The sequence below is a fragment of the Micrasema longulum genome, unplaced genomic scaffold (genome assembly GCF_059751315.1).
Source record: "Micrasema longulum isolate JH-2025_06_02 unplaced genomic scaffold, ASM5975131v1 h1tg001854l, whole genome shotgun sequence".
Lineage (NCBI taxonomy): Eukaryota > Metazoa > Arthropoda > Insecta > Trichoptera > Brachycentridae > Micrasema > Micrasema longulum.
The window spans coordinates 245,500-269,688 of NW_028279028.1; the positions used below are offsets into that span (position 1 = coordinate 245,500).

The 24,189-nt window shown below is 33.9% G+C and overlaps 1 protein-coding gene across 3 annotated transcripts in view; it reads left to right on the top strand.

Annotated features, from left to right (window-relative positions):
• LOC148273735 (formin-binding protein 1-like) overlaps positions 1-22,929 on the top strand; it is a 180,848-nt gene extending 157,919 nt beyond the window's left edge. The window contains exons 9-16 of one of the 3 annotated variants that reach the window (XR_015824495.1): positions 8,269-8,367; positions 9,001-9,094; positions 10,260-10,392; positions 11,226-11,330; positions 12,130-12,341; positions 14,213-14,372; positions 16,362-16,588; positions 19,545-22,929. Coding sequence is in view for 2 of the 3 variants with exons in the window: in XM_088238300.1 (XP_088094426.1) it covers positions 8,269-8,367; positions 9,001-9,094; positions 10,260-10,392; positions 11,226-11,330; positions 12,130-12,341; positions 14,213-14,367 (798 nt within the window). In the remaining variant the exon portion in view is untranslated. Of the gene's footprint in view, positions 1-8,268; positions 8,368-9,000; positions 9,095-10,259; positions 10,393-11,225; positions 11,331-12,129; positions 12,342-14,212; positions 14,373-16,361 lie in introns of all 3 variants that reach the window. The other 2 variants (XM_088238300.1, XM_088238301.1) reach the window with 2 other exon arrangements.
• The last annotated feature ends 1,260 nt before the right edge of the window (positions 22,930-24,189 follow it).

Here is a 24,189-nt window from a genome sequence, read left to right on the forward strand (position 1 = left end):
GTTCTATCGGAGTATGGAGTGAGTGACAACCTTGTCCGCGCTATTGCTTCCTTGTACAAAGATAGTGTAGCGTGTGTGAGGGTAAATGGGTCATTAACTTCCTGGTTTGACATCCCTAAAGGAGTCAAACAGGGATGTGTAATGTCACCGTGGTTATTCAACATATACATGGATAAATGTATGAGAGAATTGAAAAGTATGGATGTGGGAGCGAAAATGAGTAATCTTACTGTCAGTTGCCTTCTGTACGCCGATGACGCAGTCCTCCTAGCTGACAGCGAAGAGGAACTGCAATCCTTGGTTACAAAGGTTTACGAAGTGTGCAAGGAGAGTGATTTGCTAATGAATGTGCAAAAGTCGAACGTCATGGTCTTTGAAAGAAATGTAACTATGACTGAATGTAAGATTGTAGTAAATGGAGATAGTTTGAAACAGGTCGAAGAATTTGTATATCTGGGTAGTATGTTTACTAGAGATGGAAATATGGACAAGGATATTGAAAGGAGGGTTAGTGCCGGTAACAGAGTTAATGGTGCCTTAAAGTCTGTCGTAGCAAATAAGTGTCTATCGCAAGAGGCTAAATTAGCAGTTCATAATGGAGTTCTGGTACCAACCCTAATGTATGGAAGCGAAGCATGGAGTTGGAAAAAAAGGGACGAAAGTAGACTGAATGCTGTTGAAATGCGATCCCTCAGGCGAATGTGCGGAAAAACAATGTATGATAGGTGCCCTAATGTCGAAATTAGAGCAGAATGCAAGGCTGAGTTAAGCATTATCGACAAAATTAAGAAAGGTCTTTTGCGATGGTTCGGTCATGTGGAGCGAATGAATGATGAAAGAACGGCTAAAAAGATTTATGATGCGAATGTGTTTGGTTGTAGAAGTCGAGGAAGGCCGAGAAAGACATGGCATGATCAAGTACAACAAATTCTTGAAAGTGGTCATGTGAAAAGTCGGAATAATCGACGTGCGTGCATGAGAAGATGTATGAATGTGAAGGAAGCAAAGGAAGTGTGCCAGGACAGAGCGGTGTGGCGTTCTATCCTCTCTGCCTACCCCTCTGGGGAAATGGCGTGATGGTTAGTTAGTTAGTTAGTTAACTTTAATTGGCTCTTCTAGAAAGTTGCTACATGTCCCTTGGTAACTTTTTCCTTTTCAGCGTCGATATTCAAATGTTCAGAACCAAAATTTGTGTATGGATATAATACATATAATATTATTTTAATATGTACTTAATGTCCCATTTTGTGAGGTTAAGTCACTGAGATATTACAAATAGACACGTTACATGGTTGATGATTATTTATCAAATATTGCGTTGCCCCCAACAAACAACGAAAACATTAGTATGAGCGAGAAGGAGATTACACATTTCCTTAGTTCGTATTTTGTGTAACTCGTTACCACAGCAACGACACTGGCCGTTCTGTTTTTCACAGTTATAGTTTAACTAAAGCATTTCACACCACACACAACATTTTTATGCGTAGCGTCACTGTTTATCCATTTGGTCCGTTGAGAATGAAGCCAAGGAAGGCTGCGCAAGGAATGCACAAATTAAATGCCATTTTCTTTTCACTTGTAACATGTCTATTTAATTATACATTTTTGGTTCTGCTGGATCGCAGTTATGATATTAATTGAAGGCATATAAAAAACAACACATTTCAGAACTTTTGGAACTAAAAATGCACTGCAGGGTTTACTGCATCTTTTTAGATTTTACATACAATTTGTTATGTGTGATTTTTTAATGTACTAAATAGCAGTGTAATTCTGAATGTTCTCCAGTGAAAGTAAAAAAGAATTAAACTGATATGTGTTTTTTTTTATATCAACGCTTCAATTATAAGAATTTACAAATCAAAAAATTATTGCACTGGAGTCCCGATTATTCCACTTTTTGGATTGACCGACCAATATAATAAGACGAATACGGTGGAACCTCTTTATTCGTCATTAATCTTTTCTTGGAAGTCTAATGAATGTAGATTACGACAAATATAGTAATGATTTCCCATAAAAAATAACTGAACTTTAATTGATGTGTTTCTAACTATAACTCCTAAAAAAATTGTTTAACCTTTAACTTTATCGTACTAACAGATATACATAGTAGTAGAAATGGAACCTCTTCCTCCTCAGGAAGGTTAATGTTAGGAACAAGAGTTAATATCAGTTGAAACAAAACCGCCAAAAATAATTCCATACTCAGCACCGGTGCCGGCGGTGGGAGTGACGACGAATACGTTAAATACTAACCAATAGGGGAGAAAAAAAATGGGTTGGGGGTTGACGAATATAGAGGATTCACTGTATGTCATATTAGATTTTTTACATATTTTATATTCTAATTGTTGCACTCTATGCATCATCAGATGCAGATAAGGGATGGTAAAAAATAAATAAATAAAATAACTGGACAACATCAATTACACATTGCATTAAGTTTAGATAATTGTGACTCTTATGTGCAACCAAATTGCATAATGTAGTGCATAAAAATATATTTTGATTATGATTTTAGCATGGTTGATTTTTTACCAATATATACATAATATATGTACCTATTTCAAGTATTTAAATATTCAGTTGCCTCAAGATTTAAAAGCAAAATTTCTAGTTCATTCGTTTTCATTCAAGGACTTAATATAATGGCTCAAATCATCCTTATTTTGGATGGACAGTTTCGATTCCTGGCATTGTGGACATGAAATATTGATTTTAAAGGTTGTTTGAACTGCAATATTCCATTGATCTTGGATTTTTTCATATCTGAAGCGTAAGACTGATCACCTTACCTTCATTTAACTGATGATCTAAATATTTTTTGTAACAATGTTTTGTTTTTGTATTGTTTACTAGTTGAGGTATAACTAGGTGTTCAAATTTTATTTGTACAACTATATAAAAATAAATGCATTACATTGCATACGCTGCATTTGGTTTACCAACAATGCAGGGCCCTATGCGTATACAAAAATACTCAACTATTTTTTATCAAGTTTCATACTAGTTTATTATAACATACGTTGTATCCGTTTTTCACAAATTTACAAATGAGCACCGAGTGCTCATTTGTAAATTTGAAAGTGAAACAAAATGGTAAACGTTATTCCAAAGATAAATTTCTGATTAACAAGATATTGGTTCGCTTTTACATTACATATACTATTTTATTTGATTACAAGCCTTCTGAATGGAATGCCTAGAAGATGAAAGTGAGCATTTTCGACACCTGTTTGCGTTCAAGCAAAGCTGCTTGCGATATTTGCGCAGTGTACTATGGAAGATTTATTTATTTAATAAATGCCCAGAGGGCTCTTACAATATACAGTAAAAAGTACATAAAAAATACAGAAAATAACAAAAATTAAATCATAACTATTACACTTAACATGTGATTCATTCTGAAAAGAAAAAAAAAGAAAAAGGAAATAAAGTGAAGATGAATGGAGAAACACATTAAATGGGGGAGAATTGAGGGATGGCCATTCGATGGATAGGGCAGCTAATTTGATAGCAGCAGGAGTGGTGTGGAGCAAGTCCAACAGCTCAGCATAATTGAACGTAGTTATGCAGAAAGTAGCCAGCCATAGAAAAGTGAAACTGAGATAATAGCTCTTTTGTGAAAAGAGAGAATAATCGAATCTACACAGTTGGAATGTTTTTGACTATAACAAATGATAAATAATGAATACGCTAGTTTTTTTACATTACAAATAAGAATCTAATGTATTTGACCAGTTTTAATGATTTTTAATGTACAGTTAGATTTGTCTAGTGCTGTGGGTGTTTTTTGGAAATTTAGAAATGCCGTTTTTGTGATCGACACCATTTTCAGAAGGTGATTAATACAGTTTTTTGTGTGACAGCGGTTTGGCTGTTTTTAGCAAAACATAGGATTGACCTTACTGCACACGATAACATAAATATCTATTTTTTTTTTAAATTGTGGACTGGCTGCTTTCTGCATAATTATGTTCAATTATTAGCTGTTCTGTGGATGCTCACTAGGGGTGGGGAGGGGAGAATGGCGGGTGAAGTTTGACCTATTGTACTCCTACTGGAACATGTTTCGGAGTCTGGTGGTTCTTGAGGGTACACGGAAGTTTATCAGGGACAGTAATTTCGGGCAATCTACTATGGTGCATATCACTCTGTGCAATAAAGTGAGGTCAGCAATTGTCTTTCTGGTGGAGAGCAATGGTAACCTCAACTCAGACATGAAAGTTTGATAAAGCAAAGATGCTTTGAATTATTGGCTAATTTGTTGTAAAATAATAAAGCAGAATACATTGACTTTTTGGTTGTGTCCTCTCGTTCTTTTCATTTGGAAATAAACAGACAGAAAAATTCATCTCTTCAGAGAACAAGAGGACACAACGAGTAAAAAATAAAAATTCAACTTTTATTTCATTAGGCAGGCGTCGAAAATACTCACTTTCATCTACTTCATTTTGAAGGCTTGTTATCAAATCAAATAATATATGTAACAGCAAACACAGTATCTTGTAGAGCAGAATTTTTTCTATTCAATGACCTTTACCAATTTGTTTTACATTTGGTGCTCATTTTTAAATTCATAAAAAAACGGACACAACTTATAACACCTAGTATAACTCAATTTTGAATCAATACGATACAATGTATTTAACATAATTATTTTAGTAAATTTATTTTGAGCGATAACCTAAAGGGCCCAGTTGACCTTATATTGAAAATATGCATAGTATTTTTATGTCAACTTCCCTTATGTGTGTTGATCATATTTATATGCATCATATAATTAACATTGTTTTTTTTCTGTTGGTGTCGCTCCTCCCCTCTCTCTCCCTCTCCTCTACATATTCCCCTCCATCTCTCCGATAATGATTCCCCTTCACCCGGGTTTGGATACATCATCGCTGCTCTATACAATCTTTCCAAATATACCAACAACATCTATTTATATCAACATGTAAGTAGATTATTTGAAAATAGAATTATCGCCTTGTTCATTTGTTATTTTTTTCCTTGGTTACGCATGCGGTTACTTACATTCGTTGGAATCAATGGTTAAAAACACTGGAAGAGAGATTAAATTATTTGTTTTAAAATGGTATCCTCGGCGCCCATCTTTGGGTCTACGCACATAATGTGGCATTATAATTATGGCTAATTTATGTAGCTCCGTATTTTGTACATCAATTTAAGGGCATTATTTATTTTTAAAGTTCTTTATACTCACTTTAATGTTCATCTTTCAAATTTCTATACGAAATTGTAATAAAAAAGTAGACATATTCATACAACGAAAAATTCATTAAATAAAGGAGATTGACAAATTTTTATTATAATTTTTTCCCACTACTTTATTTTTTATTGTTTCATTTGACTTATCATCTTCCCTTCTTCTGATAAATAAAAGTTAAGCCTTAAGTTAAATATAAGTTAAGTAAAGCCCCGTACAATTTTAGATTTGTAGATAATTCCACGGATTAAAGAAAAGTGTAAAAAGTATGCTCCGATTATCAATATTCATGATATGAAAAAAATGACAGTGAAACATTTACAAAAATATATATTCGTTCTCATTACTTCCCTAATTTATTATTTTTTTTTTTTGAATTTCTGTATATTTCGATTGTTAACCGTTTTTAATGCCAGACAAATTCAGCATATTTTAAAATGCTTTTGTGAAAGAAAAATACTATTAATAGAGATACGTTTAGTTCGAGGATATCATGCGGAATCAAAAGTGGAATGGTATCTCTATTAATTTTAGGCGAGTGTGTTATGTTGGCAGTAAAACACATTCCAGATATTTACATGCAAATGTTCAAGTTGCTCTGTACCATGCTCGAGATATCTCGCTTGTCGTCGATTTCAGTCACATTCATTTTTAAATGTGTTTCGATAGCTACTAATTTTTGAAAAAAGGGGGTGAACATTTTTATATCCCTGTGATTATTAATAAACCTTGTATTTTTCATCTCCTGTAAAATATAGAAAATGCTGGTTAATTTTCAATTATTGTTTTTTAAAAAAATGTAATATATATTTTTATAGATGCATAATTTCTCTACTGCGTAGCATCTATGAAATCGATTTATTTCACTAGTCTGTCTCAAAGAGATAAAATTACTTTCGTACAAAAATGAATAAAGTATGAATCAAAATATTATTCAACAGCGATATCAACCATTGAAATATTTCTTATAAAACGGTGCTTTTTAATATAGATTTAGTCAGCATGTATATTGTGGCTTGTAATTTATATTTTGCTGCCTCTGTATGTATTATATATAAAATGTTTATTTGTATTTCTTCACGCTTACCAACTCGCTAACATTGTCATACGGACTGACAGAAGTTGATTGAGGCGTGCAATTCCATCAAGGTATGTCGCTTATGCTTGGTCGCTTATCAAACCCCATTTTAGTCAAAACTATAGCAATAGAAAAATTAAGCTTTTGTGGCCTTGGGTAAAACAGAGTTAAGTCATAATTAAAATAGAAAAACTTATAGCGATATTAAGATTTATTGTATTTTATGTCTGAAGTAATATTCATCCAGTTTTTTTTTCAGATACAAACACGATTTTTATTAATAACCTTTATTATCTTTTCAGATTTGAGATTTCATAGTTAGCGCATTGCACTGACATGCATCTAGGGCTGTCTTTTCCATAAGGGCACGTGGGACCCTGACTGATGGGGACCTCGAAATGTCATGACAATTTTTTATTTATTTTTTGCTTTCTAAAACGAGCCCCAAATTTTGTGGCCTTGAGAACTCCTACATCAGAGACAGCCCTGTATGCATCAAGTCCCAGACTCAATTTGTTACTTTATTTATTTATTTATTTTGTTCATTAACGCTCAAAAGGCATTTACAAAAAATAAAAATGAAATACATGCTAACATACTAAATAATAAACACAGAATATACAGAAAAAATATGTGAAATTAGTTAAAAAGGATATAATAAAAAGTTTTACAAAGTAAAAAAAAAAAAACAATAACAAAGGTATGCAAGAAAAAACAGTAAGCATATAAACAAAAAAAAACTAAAAATTTAAGCTAATGAAATTAATTCTGTAAAGCAAACAATAAATAAAGTGTTACGGTAAGCAAGAAAGACATTTTTAAGTTAAATTAATAAACAAGCAAGCATATATTATCACGAAAAAATAAGAAATAAAAATATGTAGCTATGAAATGCGTATTTGCCAATACTACAATGCAATTTGATATAATAGTAAAAAATAAAAAACAAGTATATGGTAATAAAAATAAACAAGTATTTTTTTAATTTATGGAATTGAATTGTCAATAATAGTTCGACGAGCAGCTACAAATAAACTTGATATTGTGGACTGATTTATATGATGAATTTAAGAATAAGATATGACCATCTCATATCTCCATAATTAAAAATCAAGTTATAGCAACCAGTGCTTTAATCACAGCTGCCCATGTATCATATGGTGGAGTCGTGACATTACAAGGGCTACCAACCAACGTGAGGCTGGTCAGATCGCTGGTGTTCCGTGTCTTCAGTGAGGTCCAGGGAATGTGAGAGGACCGACGCGTTTGAAATGTGGTGTTGGAGACGACTGCTGCGAATACATCGATCTGAGCACAGAACCAACAAGTCCTTACTGAGTGAACTCGGCGTCTCCACACAATGCGAGCAGCGCGTCCTCAGTCTCTTTAGGCACACTGTGAGAGCAGGGCCAGACAGTCTGGAGCGACAGATCATGCTTAGAACGGTCGATGTTAGTCGACGAAGGGGACGTTTACAAATGAGGTGTACGGATGTAATCGAGAGAGTCCCAGGTGCCACCCTATATGAGTCCACGAGAATAGCGGAGAACCGAGAAGGATGGTGGAGACTCGTCCGGGAGCATGATGGTCACGATCCTCGTAACCGAGGAACCGACTAGGAAGATGTACCATATGATACAAATAGCAAAAAAAACATCTCGGATCGAAAATTTATCGCATTAGAGGGGAAGGGATATGATTCTTTTAATCAAATCACAAAATAAGATTATAGCAAAAACTGAGTTGTAAATAATTTTAAAATTCTGATCTATCTCTGGTTAACCAATGCCCATAGAGTTAAGGCTTAAAATTAATAAATAATATTTATTTAATATTATTAATATTTATAATTAATATTTTGTGTTAGTAAAATAAATTAGCGATGATGTTTTGTTGTGTGTCACTGTTAATAACCATTTACCGTTATAAACTTATTTATTGTAAAATCTTTTTTCAGAATAATATATCTATGGACGGAAAGGAGGACTACGGAGATCTACCACCAAACCAGAGACGGAAAAAGCTTGCGGCTAAAGTACAGGAACTAAAACGACAGGTACTAGAAAAACGCTCTCCTTACATCACTGAAAATTAATGAATATTAAATAAGTTTGCCAAATTTAACCCTTTTTGAATTTTAAGATTAATTTTCCTATACCTACCGAAATTAAAAAGGAGTGACAATTTTTCCTTAAATTTGTCTCTATTTTTTCTGCTAAAGTTCTTAGTTGGCATTATACAGAAAAGTTTTTTTTTTTTTTTTCAAAAATATTTACAAAATAGTCTTAAATTAAAGTCCTGCTGAGTTGCATACATACAACTTGTCAGCAGGTTCTTATAAAGCAGGTTTTTAACAGCTGGTTTCTGGCTGGCTGTTTTTTTTTTGAGCAAATTCCTATCTGAGGTTTTATTTTTATGTTCACAGCATACTTTTTCGGTTTATCTAGTTTATGTTCTTTTTTATTTTTACTGTTTGTACCAATATTATTTTTGTAAATGCCCCTTGGGCGTAAATGTGTAGATAAAATTAACATTGTAATAATTTTTCAACACTGGCTGGTTTTCGTCATCACCAGTCAGAGGAAAGATTCATAATTTAAAAAATATAATTAAAATCCGTTCCACCAAGAAATGTCAGCGGAGAAACTCAATCTGTTCAAATGAAAAGTTCTATGAATATTAATTACAGGTAAATCAAGAACAAGCTGCTATGGACGGTCTTATGAAAATGAAAGGAGTGTACGAAGGTAATCCCGCCCTCGGTGACCCCATGACTGTCGAAGGTAATGATAATATTCATCTTGTTATTTCTTCAATTTTCCTTATGTGAAGTAAAAGAGTAACGTGTCCCCACAGGTAAAGAATACAAGAATTCTCTCTGTATGGAATAGAACCAGATTCTGGATAGGTGTTTTACACTCAATGGCTACTTCCGGAGATAAGTCCGCCTCGTAGTTTAGCGTTTGGGGCATTTAGCTAACATGCTCGAGGTCCCAGGTTTGATTCCTCGCAAGGTCGACATTCAATATTAGAACCCTAAAATATTTTACGATGCTTGGACTGGATCTTGAGCATAATAATTATTGTTATCATATAACGAACGATCGAGATATGGTAAATTTGGTTTATGAATGCTGCAGAAATGATGCAGCAGCCTGCAGCAGCAGCCCGTGTACCCGGGGTGGTGATAGGAATATGATGGTGATAAGAGCAATAATTGTTCATGAACCCGTAAATGGGTAGAAAAAAATCTCCATCCTCGTTAAAAGATACATAAAATTAATATTTTACTATATTCCACTCAATTTATGATTATATTATATATTAAATTTTCCTGTACATATTTTCTACCCGCACAATTAACTGCATAATTGGTGGCCTTAAAAGCAAAAATGACATTGTTATGCATATTTTTTTTAACTCAAATTCAAGACACAATGGTCATTATTTTTATTTATTTAACTTTTTGTACATAATGTTATTTGTACATTGGCGGGCCTATTGCCAAATGGCAATTTCTTCCAACCAACAAATAAAATAAAAGTTTTATTTTTATAATTCAAGTTACAGAACATATTCAATAGAAAAAAAAGATTAAAAAGCTAAAGATATAAAAAAATAGTAATAATTATGCCATTGTTATTTCTGAAAACATTTAAAACCAGATGGCATAAGCGAGTGGACTTTAAATCGTGCCTTTGTTCTTGGAAATAAATGTTATTTTATTAAGAATGCAAGTGTCTGTAACCGCTTTTCTGTAAAAATTAGTTTTTAGAGTTGTGCCACTGTTATTCCCGGGGTGCGATATATACATTATGAGATGATGTACCGAAATATTTAATTATGAATATATTGCATATAAACATTCATGAAATACAAAATTTGTATTTGAAGCACTAACTTCTTTGTGGTTATTTTATTATACATGAAATAATTAAATGTTTCCAGGTCAGCTAAACGAGTGCGGACACAAGTTGGAGAAGTTACGCGGGGAGCTGGCTCGGTACACGGGTTGGCTGGAGGCCGCCTCGGGGGAGGCCACTCAGCCACCTCACTCCGGCCTCAACGGAGGGGGGCATAGGTACCACTTTACTTTACATCTTGAGCGAGACTTTAAGACCTGTTGACTATTAACAACTGGGTCCTACAATTTAGTTTTGTCAGACAGCATTGCAGCATCCACTATCTGATCTGAAGTATGACCAAAACAAATTTTACCCAGTGGGGTATATTTATAATGAAAGTAAACTGGGATGTGGTTCCACGCTAGTGTTGCAGACTCACGGATTAGAGGTTTGAACTTCGAACTCCGCTCTTTACCACAAATTGATACTCATTTCCTAGCACAGTTGATTACGATTAGTTGAACATTTGGATGCATGACGAAGGTTGATTGATACGCTTCACCCTTGACCTGTTATGAGTGGACCATTCGAGCTGATTTGTACGCATTGTGTTGCCTAATATGTCTATGCGTAAACTACTGAGTGAATTCAGTTCAAAACTTTAGTTACAACAGGCCGCTGACCACCGCAAAATGTTGGACAAGCTCCAGCACACAAAGCAACGGCTACTAGTCATAAAGCTGGGTTTGAATTTGTTGAACACCTCCCATATTCACCTTATTTAGCCCACAGTGACAACCGGCTATTCCGAGGAACATTTCAGTAGAAATTATTTTTTCGCCGACAATGAGTTCATGTGCTGTGTAGATGAGTTATTGGCAGGGGTCGGACAAATGCTCTACTAGAAATCTATAGAAATGTCAAAGCATCGCTGGAAGAAGTGCTTCCTCATCCACTTTGAAATAGGTCAGCCAACCCTGATGTTGTACTGATATTTAGACAGCCCTGTATATTGACAACTGCTTATGAGGATTCACCAAACATTTGAACTTGCGCACATATTTTGCAGACATTCCATTGGCAGTAACGAAGAGTCCCTGTCAAGATCAGCCAGCGATAGTAGTGTCGGACAAGCCAAGCATTCTGCACCACACACGCCGCAACCTCACCACGGGTAAGTGTTTCTCTCCTCTGGACTACACTTCCCTATGTATAATGTTGCGTAACAACATGAGCTAGAAACGGACAAACAAGGCTAGCAGATGCATGGCGTATCCATACAAAAGTTTTATTTAACCCGTAGAAAGTAATAATTCTCTAGAGAAGCCCTTAAGCATAGGACAAAAGCGTTCCAAATTTTTGGTTTGGTTTTAGTTTGGTTTTTAGTTTAATAACAAACTTGTAATGGACGGTTTTGGTTAGCGCTCGCAATTGTCTACCTGAGCATCTACGGCTCGTTGTATTGCCGCAATAACTTTATTCTTTATTTCTCTTCATTTCTTTTCCTTTGGTCTCAGTTACTGTTAGGAAAGGGAACTAAAAAATATCGCCCTGTAAAAAATATTTTTATGTTGAACTTGGGAATCTAACTAGGCTGATATAATTACGCATATTCATTTCTAACATTTTGTGTTTGTTTGAAATATAATAATTTAAAGACACTTACGTGCTCCTCACTTAGTAGTTCAGTTCTTTGGAGATGTAGATATTTAAATAATGGAGAAACTATATAGATCTATACATCAGAAGAAACATTTATTGCAACAGAGAGAAAACATTTTCGAGAAGGGACTATGGAAGTCTAGGCATTTACAGGGCTTTTAATCTACCATTGGCTGGTTTAAGTGTCCGCTTTACAAACTGTAACATTCACCATTCTGCCTATGTTTAAACATCCATATTTTCTGCGTATGTATCATTGATCTATGGACTTTCTACCCACAGGAGTAATGGTAAAATTTATCTTGTTCCAGATCTGGCGGCAGTCCGGAGTCCGGGCTGGGCACGTCCCACAACAGCCTGGGGGCGGGCCCGGGGGGCAGTAACGGGGCAGCAGGCCCGGGGGGCGGGGAGGCGGACGCGGGGGGCGACGGGGGCGGTGACATGGACGCCGAAACCGACGACTTCTACGAGCCCGAGATCCTCCAACCGCTAGGCACCTGTAAAGCCCTATACCACTTCGAAGGTACTAAGCATACAGTTACATACAAAATACACTTCTGTGGCCTTATTCTGTAACTTATTCGTTTTGTAAATTCATTCAGTGAACAAGAGCGAATTACGATTTCGATTGCGCCAGAGTGAGATGGATATATGACAAACTAATGAACTTACGAAACGAAATTGTGACGGAATAAGCCTGCTGTTCCGGCAATCATTATATCTACAGGGATAGAAAGAAAGAATGAATTGGTGAAATCATTTAACACATATATTGCATGAAATTAACATTTTTAATTATTACGAATGAGAAAGTTCAGTGTTATGGGAAATAGGATATAAAAAAATATTTTTACGTATGAAAAAATTAACAAAAATGAACTACATCATAAGTTCTTAAGAATCAACCAATGATAGAGCGTTGCGATAGATTTCCAGTTTCAGGGATGCCAACTCACCAATCAGCAGAACTCTCCGACTGGGACTTGTTACATCACAGGCGGAGTTATTTCAAAATTACAAAACTTTTAAAAAAACATGGCTCTGATAATACGATGCAAATTTTTTTTTTTTAAATTTGGCATAGTTTGATATTAACAAATATTTTTTTTTTAAACCACTGAACTTCCTCGTTATATTGTTGGGAAATAAACCGGTGTTAAACTATACTGATTATTAAATTATAAGTGATTAGGATAACTTGCGTGAGACTTATTCTCACTGAAATTACAAATGACAAGAATATGTAATCAGGAGCTTAAACGTCACATAACAGATTGGAGGCTGTCGGAGTGGAAAAAAGAACGATCTCTCGTGTTCCCCTTTTATAGCATTTTGGCAGCGCCCTCTGTTGTCGGTCTTGCGTATTTGGCGATGTTCAGGCATAGCGCAATACTTTATGAACGCGGTTGTCGTCTCACGGTAGTGTTGCAGACTCACGGATCAAAGGCCCGATATTCAAATCCAACTCAATTTGCATTTTTCCTGCGCGAGTTATTTACGACTCTTAAGAAGAAATGGTCTGAAAATTGAACTCGAGTAAATAATAAGGACTCAAATACTTATTTTTGTTTCTTATATTGTGTTAAATACAAGTGATACGCAATAAATACGCATATTGTGTGTACTTGGCGTACCACTGACGGCTCCTGACCCTAAACCTTGGCAGTGCATTTCTTTACATTTTGTCAACTTGTATATTAAGTTAAATAGTATTATAACAATATGATAAGTCTGACATAGTAAATGAGCGATAGTAATATGTCAGCATGCGCATCGGAACAAGGAACGCTAAATTTGCCATTGTGTTTGTTTGCATACTGCTTTATGTCCACTAACATTTTACGTAACTAATTCAACTAAGTTCGTACTGCTATTTTGTCATTGGGCATGGTCAAAGTGACGTTACAAACGAACCTCATGGTTCAAATCTGCGCGTGCGTTGGCAATTCTTGGAGTATGTATATTGTCTTCTCCCTCTGACGCACGATTCACCGCTTCATACCTTATAGTCTATCTCACTCAAATCATAGTTTTAGCAGATATGGTATTTTTCATACAAATTCAGGGTAAAAGATTATGCAAAACAGAATATGCACGGTGACGATTGCGCATGCGCATGCATAGACAAGATGAGAATATCGATCACTAGAGTTGATCTCTCTAGATCATTGGGCGCTAGTATTGAATATAATGTTGTACAAATATAATGGTGCAAAGAGTCCCGGTTTCTTAGTATTACATATGATTTTTTACTGTCAGTTACTAATTTACGTACGCATATTTTTACTTGGCAGTGTACTGCACTTATGCAAATACTAAGGAACTGCCTCTAAAGCGTATCCGCGTGCAGATTATTATTTATTTTTTTGTTCTAATCTAACATTTGATTTGTAGCGACCTCAGAGGGCTCCATGGGGATGAGAGAAGGGGAGGAATTACTACTAGTGGAGCTGGACCAGGGAGATGGCTGGACGAGGGTGCGGAGGGCCGACCTACACCAAGAGGGCTTCGTCCCCACGACCTACATACACTGCACACTCTACACATAGTTGGTGTGAGTTATATTATCATTATTACCTCTATCACAACACGGACTATCTCTTCGTTCTAGTGACTAGAGAACCCTTTTAAATACCCTTTCATCGCTCTAATTTTCTTGCCTCCTCTTTCACAGTAGTAGCTGCTCGATTGTGGAATAATCTACCCACTAATGTTAGAGACATTATTTACATTTAAGTCAAGATTGAAATGTCACTATCTAAATATTTAAGTTATTCCTTTATCCTTCTTCTTTCTTTCCCATCCCCTCTCCTCTCTTCATAGTATAGTGTTAATTTTTTAATGTATTTTTATTTTCTTAATCTTTGTTTTTCATTTTTGTCTAATTTTGTAAGATTCAATATGTCCATGTACTTGTAATTTTCTCAAACTGAACGGTTTGGGTAGGTAGGAAGATATTGCCTTAAGGCAATATGCCCGCCCTTATATGTATATTTATTTATTTATTTTTGCACCACAACAGGCCAGGAGGCCCAATTACAGTGGTGAATTACATCACAGAACACCTAGGCTTGAGAAAAATCACATTAAATTTTTGCGTTCTCACCGGGAATCGAACCCGGAACCTTCCATGTGTGAGTCAAGCGTCTTGACCACTACACCACGGAGGCCGCCAATATATAAACTATATATGTAGATAAAGTGTTAAAATAAAATATTATCTAATATTGTACATTATATTACAGTTCTTGTATATTACATTATTATTTTGGAGTGCATAAAATTATATGCACCGAGCAACTATTTAAGAGCTAGGCAACACAGACCATTTGTTCTTCCAGAATGCAGGACAAATTTACCGTTGATGATGCCTGTGGGGAGAATGATTGGTCTGTTGAGCGTGGATCTTTTCCATGCTGGGATTACCAGCTTTAGACTCTTCCTCTTTAACTATGTATAATAATGTGTATTAGTGCCTCGTTTGTCTTTGTTTACTATTGTTTTTATGGACCATCTGTTGGACTCTATTCTATCTATTGTGCTTTTTTAAAGCATGTTTTGTAATTACCTAGTAATATAATTTATGTACATTTTAATTGACTGTAGTGCGCTGTATTGTACATTTAAATAAATAAATAAATACATACAAAAATCAGCCAATACATTTTGAGATTTCAGAATTTTATGATGCACCTGCCCTAGTAAGTTAGGTGTCATAATGTATACCCGCATAGGAGAATAAGTGCTTTGTGTTGCTATTATAAGAACTCCCGGTGCCGTATCATTTTCAACCAATGATTGTCTAGACATCGGTATTACCCTGCTTATTTCTGTTGATATGTTTGTATTGATTAACTGGATTGTTTTTCTGTGGCTAGTGTTGCGAGCTTACGAATCTGTAGTTTGTTCCCCACTGTACTACAACTTATTGAAAAAAATTCTCACAGCACGTAAAAAAGAATAAAATGTTAGTAAAACAAAAATCTCATATGCGTAGTTTGTGCGTGGGTTTTACGTTACAGCACGTATATATGTATATACATAATAAGAAATACACAGTATAAATATGTTAATATACTAAACAAATAAACTTATTTCAGTAGCAATTTAGCTGAAGTAACCGAGCAGTTAATTTTTTGTATTTATGCCAGTTGATTTTTTATTTCTGTATAAGTGTGTGAATTTCAAACGTGTTTATAATGGTCAGTTAGGTTCATTTTCAAAGTGGCTGATTCCCATTTCCTAATAATTAATTATTTACAACTCGTAAAAAATGGTCCCCAAAATTGTAATATTTGGGAGAGTCATAAAAACACAAATATTTATCTTAATTTGTTGCAAAAGAGAGGGAGGGAAGAGATTTTTGAAAAGAATATGAAGCTCTAGGCATTTACAGGGTTTATAACTGTCATTGGCTGGTTTAAGTGGCCACTTTACACTCTGCGTAACATTCAACAGATTTGGTTCTAAAGAGTAAATCCAGCCTGTCTAAAAACATCTCGACTTATTTTGTAATGAATTAATGTTATTTTTCTTCTTCCAGAGATACCGCTCGGTCTTCCTGCCATGTTTTATGAATTAATTTCCGAGCAGCCACCGCCCCGGGTAGGGCAAGGACCGCCCCGAGTGTAGTGCGCCCGTGTATATTTACGTCTCCCACAAACTGTAAACGATATTATAAGTACTATTTATATTGCCGACGAAACATTGTGGCGGCGAGGTGAAATGTTATTTTTTTCATCTCGCAGTGTGGAAAACGATCCCGAGAATGTGAGTGTACCGTATTAGTGCAATTTGAATGCTCAATGTCTATATGTAGTCGCTTGTGCTTACAATTTTATCTCTTAACTGTTGTATAAAAATGTATACTCAATACTTAATGTAAACTTCGCCGGACTGCTTTGTAGCCAACTTACGAGGTTACGAGCCAAGTTAATATGTATTATATAGATCAGAAATCTGAACATTATTCTAAAATAGAAATCTTATAGCTTAATTTGCAAATTTTTACTGGGCCAGTTTTATAAATAATATGTAAAATTTCCATCAGCTCTAAGAACATTTAACCGTTCGTTACCGACGGTTGTGTTTTATAAACCGATTTTGTTGACGACAGACGGTCACTGGTGAATTTTGATCGTAATTCAAATTTCAGTAATAATTTCGGTCTTTTTGTCAATTGTCTATAATAATTTTTATCTGTTAAGCGCAAACGTTACGCATTGCTTTATTCTGGATTTAAATACATATTATACATTAATAACCAACACATTGATCACAAATCTTGACAATTTTTTATATAAGTAAATTAATAATATATTTTTTTTAAATATAAATCACCGAAAAAAAAGTTACAATATATAGTGTGAAAATATATAAGATTGCTGGTAGACCCATTGATGCCATTACATTATATATAATACAACATGTATAATCTTTGCCATATACAAAGCGGAGTAAAAAATATTAAAATGGTAATTAATTTAATAAAAAATAAATCACATATCCCAAATAAACTAAGCAGAGAATAAATTATCAAAAAACAATGTCCAAATATCTGTCAGTGTCAAATATGACAGAGATTCTGAAGATAACAGGTTGTAATGCATTTATTTAACCCCTCGAAATCTGATAGTTACCATTTAACCATTATTTAAAGGACATAGTATAGCATTAGCTATGAAATACAATTAAAAATGAACGAGATTCGTTATTGAATACATTCCTAATACGAATGAGCACTGAAGATAGAATTTGTATATTTTTACTACGCGGTTGATAATAATTTTAAAGTGCGAAGATCTCGGATTTCGGTTGTAGGTGGCGAGCTGCAAAGGTGGAGAAGAGAGGGAGCGTTTTTATATGTTTACCTACGTCACCGATCCTCTGCGTTGCCAACCTGTCAGTTTGTTGTCTTAGCTTTATTTCCTTCACAGTTGCCGGTACCTACTTCTGAGGCACCACAAAGTTAACTAACGGATGTTTTATAAAACTGGCCAAATGTACATGTTTCTGTTTCATAATTAGTCTGCGGGCGTATGCAATAAATATAATGAATCTGTCATTCTCAACAACATCATAGTGACTCCTCTCACGCAGTATTCGCGAGTGAAAAATGGAATAAACATTAGGTCGTGTTCTAAAATTTACTATTTGCTTACAAGATTTTAAATCAAATTGTGTATCACCTGACACAATATTCTCCCAGTTTCTGATTTGTATAATACATAGGGGCATAAATTGGACACTGCATGTATCGCTGTTTTTAGTCTATGATCCTCATGCTGACTAACGGATTATTTGAAAACTTCAGAAATTTTGTGTACATAAAATTTTTTTTTTTTACTAAACATGAGATTTTTAAATTAATACTACTGTATACAGGAGAAACAACATTGCGTGTGTATTCAAGCAGTTTAGAGGTATTTAAAAATACACTTGAAATATTGTAAAGAAAATTTAAAAATACCTTATAAACTGTATTGCCCACAAAATAGTGTTTTTTCATCATATTGTCGGTGATACTACAATACCGCGCGCAACTATCCATTTTATTTTTTGACAGGGGAACCTGAAAATGTTCTGATACTATATTACTTTACTACCACTACTAGATTTTAACCAATCAAAAATACCTTTGGGGTATTTAAACAATTATCATTATTTAGAGTAAAAATGTCAATAATTTTAAACTATCGGCTCATCCATATAATAAATTTATGCCATAAAAACATTTTTGTAAATATTCGAGCTTACGCGGTATTGCAGTATCACGGACGATATATATGTGGCTTGGATCTATAAGGGCCGATGTCGTAAATCGTAATATTACACAGGAGTGTGATTATTTAGCCATTTTTTGGTACTAAAATGAACTAATTGACGTCTTTGATAACAAATATTAAAAAAAAAAATATGGGCGTGTGCATAAAATAGTTCAATATAAGTTTTTTTAATTGACATTGACCCTCAACAGGAATGGTGGCAAGAAAAATATGAAATCTGACATTGGCCTTTCTAGACCCAAGCCGCAGATTATATTATATGTTCACCTACAGAATGCACATTAAATAATGTATAAAAAAAAGTTTGTTTCGAAGCAGCCAGTCGATTAATTTTCAATTACTATTTTTACTCAACGTCCCGTTGTATATTGGTCTAATTCGTAAGACTCGAGCTAGTTACGATCCCGCTCTAAATGTGATTTATGTAAAGTATATGTAATTTAATCAATTAATTAATATAAGCGCAAATATTTCTTCCGGAAAATTCACACTTTTTCACAACTAGAACAAATGATAATATTTTTAAATGTAACTGTCAATGACCTCGATTAGAAATACGACGATAGAAAGTATAGATAATTAATTACTCACAGTGGCGAGATTTTAACTTCAAAATAATCAATACAGGCATTCTATGTAAGAATAATTCCTTTATTATCTATGCTATTTTTACATTTTACCAAAAAATAAAGCCTACAAGTATTGTGAACCAACCGGAAATTTATGCAATTTAATTCCACTAAATTACATTTTTCCTCGGTAAAAACAATTCTATAAATTTTTCCTGGGATAAATTGCCTTAATTTTGTAATACGTAGTATAATAACGCAATACGTAAACAATAAGGAATGTCTTCTCTGTACTGTTTAAACCAATTTTATTAAGATTCCCACACACGTAACAATATATCGTAGCGATTTATCGATCTGAAATTGTTGCAGATTATCTTGTTTGCACGGTCCATTGGTGGCGTTTGTGTTATTGCAGTGCCCTATGCACCACTGGGTGTGGATAGGGAGATGAAGATGATGATGAATAATTTCACGATTTACAAAACACAATATAATGTAATTATTTTTATATCAGACATTAAAAATGAATTTTTGTTAACGCAATATGAATAGCGTAAGTGTACCGTCTATGTATGAACATAGGCTGTAATGTAATTAATGTTAATACTAACAAAGTTGTATTGTCATATTGATACATGCCATTTAATTATTATAAGACTAATTGTACGTTACTAGTGTATAAACGCTAACTGAAGGGGTCCCATGTATTGTGTATTTATTGGAGAGTAATCTGTACAGCTATGTGATATAAGAACTGCTTGTGTAAATAATATAGTCTGTACTTACTGCGTATGAGCCATATAGAAACAATAATGGAACTTGTGTTATTCGAAATATTGTTGAAAAATCCGTATAAAAGCATTTCGTTTACAATTACATTTTTCATTATTTTAAACCGATCGGCAAGTTCATTGAATTGACCTTCATGGATTGGTATATAATAAGTAATTAATGAGATATATAAAATATGTTGGAAAGAAATTCAAACTATAAACACGCATAAATGTACAATTATTTTCCCAGAGATGAAACATCGCCTTGTCGGCAAGTTTCATCTATCGAAAAGTGAGCCAATTATTTATTTTTGTAAAACTTCATAACAGGCCGAGAACAATCCAATTAATTACTACCGTGGTGAATTGATGGCACAGAACACATTGAGCACACTATGCTATGGGAGTCGCCAATATAAATATTTTAAACTCTATTTTTGAGTATTCGTGGATAGTTTCCTTTTGTTCCTGTATGCCTCATGTATCTCGCACCTATCGATGTGTTAGAACAATAATTAACATTTCGCCTAGTGAATTTATTAAGGGTGTCAATTATTTTTATACTTTACCTTACACTGAGCTTATTCAAACCGACCGACGTCGGTCGTCTAAACATCGTTGCTTGTGAAATCTGCATATTACTCGCATTATCCAATAATAACAACGGAGTTCTGAACCATTATCTCTTCATTTCCGCTACAACTTTTCAAAAACTCAACTTATTAAATTAAATAAGGATATTTGAACAGACGGGATACGGAAACTAAAAGCATTTTGCATTCAAATAAGTGTACTTGATAAACTGTACTGTCGCGCGAACCTATTTTGGATAGATGTTAGCATATTTGGAAAAATCCCAACCAATTTTCCTACAAAAACAGTAATCATTTCCTTTCCACACCTAATGGTGCATAGGGCACTGCATCGGTACACCAATTGCGGCGTATCTCGATCATTTTTGTTACATGAAGGTAAGATGATCAGTCTTACGCTTCAGGTACCAGTCCAGGGACTGAGAAATATTCTAGTGTAAAAACACCCTTTAAAATAAATATTTCATATGAACCATGTTGGGAATCGAACCCGAGACCTCTTGCACGGTAGGCAAACGCGCTGACCATTACACCACGAGACCGACACTGAATAAAATATTACTGAACATTAAATTGGAGTTCTCAAGGGGAAATTTTGAAATTCTCTCTTGGGGCCGATGATCGAAATAAATTTTCAAAGCATAAAAGATAGTACCATTAATATAAATATTTGATCGCTGAAAATATTCCATTGCTGTCCAGCACAACCGTTTGGCCTATAAAAAAAGGTACTCTTAAAAATGCTAAACATTCATATATTTTTACATTTCTTATTGAAAAGGGTACATGATTAACTTGTTTATATTTTAAACACAAATTCATTCTTACATTGAAGTGTTTTACGGATTGTTTTAATAATAATTATTAAAAATGATTCAGACATTTATATTTCTCAGTTTTCTAGCCATATTGTTAGTTTTTTTTTTTTAACATCCTCGAAATTAAGACAGTAATTTCTTGAGAAATAATTTAATGACAACGATGGCTGGCTATGTTATATAATAAACACTCAATTGAAACAGGGTCTTGTCTCGTAGAACTTTAGTATTCAAATTGAGTAGCCATAGGAATTAGATTTGCAATCAGAAATTCATAGAAAGCGTTGAGATTTACCAATGTAGCTCTGTGTTCCTTTAACATTTCAATTCATCTTTACAATGAATATAATCAGAATTCCAAAATAATATTTTAAACATCGAATTCTTGCGACATTAATATCTGTACTATGTGCTAATAATGTACTTAATATTTTATAGCGAAATATTAAATCAATATTTATCATGTCAAATGCAACAGTAGTGACACAATGGCAATAGATTATTGAAATATATTCCCCGCCCGCCTTGTTCCGACGAAGTTGTACCGATCGTTAGAAGTGTGAACACTGAATTTAAAAATAGCACTCCCATAAAATTAGATTCCGAATAAATACAGTTTCTTTCATCATCAGAATATAAATTAATGTGAATAACAATCTAAATTTGTGTGTATTTAAAAATGTAATGTTTAATTACATTCATTTGAAAAGCAATATGTATCTACGTACAGTTTAATTATTCTAATCTACCTAGAACCGGTTAGGGACATTAAAATGTAGTATTATTCAACTTTGCGGGCGTGACTGTATTTTTAATGTGTCGTTTCAAAATGAATACGGTAATTTTAGTGAATATTGTAAAATAATTATTCAATCGACGGAAGAATTTAGTTCTGTTGCGCATATTATTATACTCCGTGTTATTATTGAGTGAAATGTTATATTTTGCTGTTTCTGAATCTAAGAGTAATCTACATGATATGAATTGGTAAAACAGCGGTGTTAACCTTTAAAACGCTGTGAACAAAAGATGCCGTAATCTCCGATATAGGGCGGACACTCGGTTCCATCTGCGAGAGCTAGATTTGCTAACATTCCAACATTTGTTCGAGTAGAAAATGTATATTATGTTATGTTGTTGGCTATTTATTACAATGATATTTTTGTAAGATGGCATTTCAAACACGAGTTCTCATTAATATTTATTCGCTATTGTCGATTACAATTTAACTGATTGGAAAAGGTCCGCTGTATATTAGAGAGTTTACGCTAAATTTTCATTTAAGTTAATGTAATATTTATGTTTGACCCATTGTTGAACAATCATTATGTATTTCTGTGCATATATTTATAAGTTTAATACAAATTGATTGTTTTCTATGTGGAATTGTGGATTCCACGCCATAATGTTTCATGTTAAGATGTCCCTTTATATTAAATTGAAAATTTATTTAGTGCGATACAAATTGTATATATTTTATATTCATAACTGTGCTAAAACTATAGACGAATGTGAATTGTTTCATTTTTTATAATTTTGTTTTTATTTTCATATTAAAAATTATTTCTTTTATTTTTTGTTTTATTTTATGTTCTTTCGGACACGCTGTGAGGTGTAATTATCATTTCCCTTGTTTTTTTATGTTTTATTTTAAATTGATTTGTTTTATGCTTTTGATTCATTATTTTAATTTAATTTGAATATTGTAAGAGCCTGAAGTATATGGTTCCTTGTTAGCTTGCTGTAGTTTTGCAAGCTTCTCCCTAAACATATCTTGTGTTTGTGCTATTAATATTTAAGTAGCTAATTACCATGTAAAGATATTCATTTAATATTTCATGAATATGATTTATTTTAGCTAGTAAAAATTATATGTTTCGCTTCTTAATATAATACTTATATATACTCGATACTTAATTTCTTCAGCAGTATTTATTTTCAAGACAACACTAAACAATTATTGGGTATTGCAAATTATTTGTCTAAAATTTAAAATAAATAAATTAATCTTTTTTCAAACATGTGTCTTCATTTCATAATTATAATATTTCAATCTCGCTGTGGGATACTTCACATCGAAGCTTTTTCAATACTTGGTTGAGGAACAGCTTTTAACCGCTTAAATGCCAGAGTGTAGATTTCAGCTCTCTACTTCAGTATCGGTTATCAGTAACGCCCGAGCTGAGATCTGCTCTCAAAAAAAAGGCTAAAAAATCAGTGTGCGCAGGCAAAATGCTCGGCACTCGGGGTACATTTTGCTTTTATTAGAAAACTTTTTCAAAAACACTCCGGAGAACATCTTGCAAAGGTCAACTATCTTTAACATTTTCTTATGCAATGGCAGAATAGCATCCTTTCCTATCTGTATACTGAAAGCCCTAGCATAGTTTTATTTTATTTTTAATAGGCCAAACAGATGAGTTTAAAAAACAACCTCTCGCAGTTTCGCAATCACAAAGTTTTTATGCAACATAATATTGTTCATAAAGATTATTATTAAAAGAAGCAAAAATATGCATGCCATAATGAGGAAGTTCAGTGCCATGAGAAATTATTTATAAAACATGTTTTTTAAATGCAGTAAAAATATTACTACTACTACTACCATCACGCCATTTCCTCGTAGGGGTAGGCAGAAACAATGAACCGCCACACACGTCTATCCTGGCATACATTTCTAGCCTCTTCCACATTCATACATCTTGTCATACATGCCCTTCGGTTCTGTCTGCTTTTGACATGACCAGACTTTGATTTTGGTTTATCTGATCATGCCACAACTTCCTTGGCCGTCCTCGTCTCACGTTACCGTCCATTTTAGCCATATATA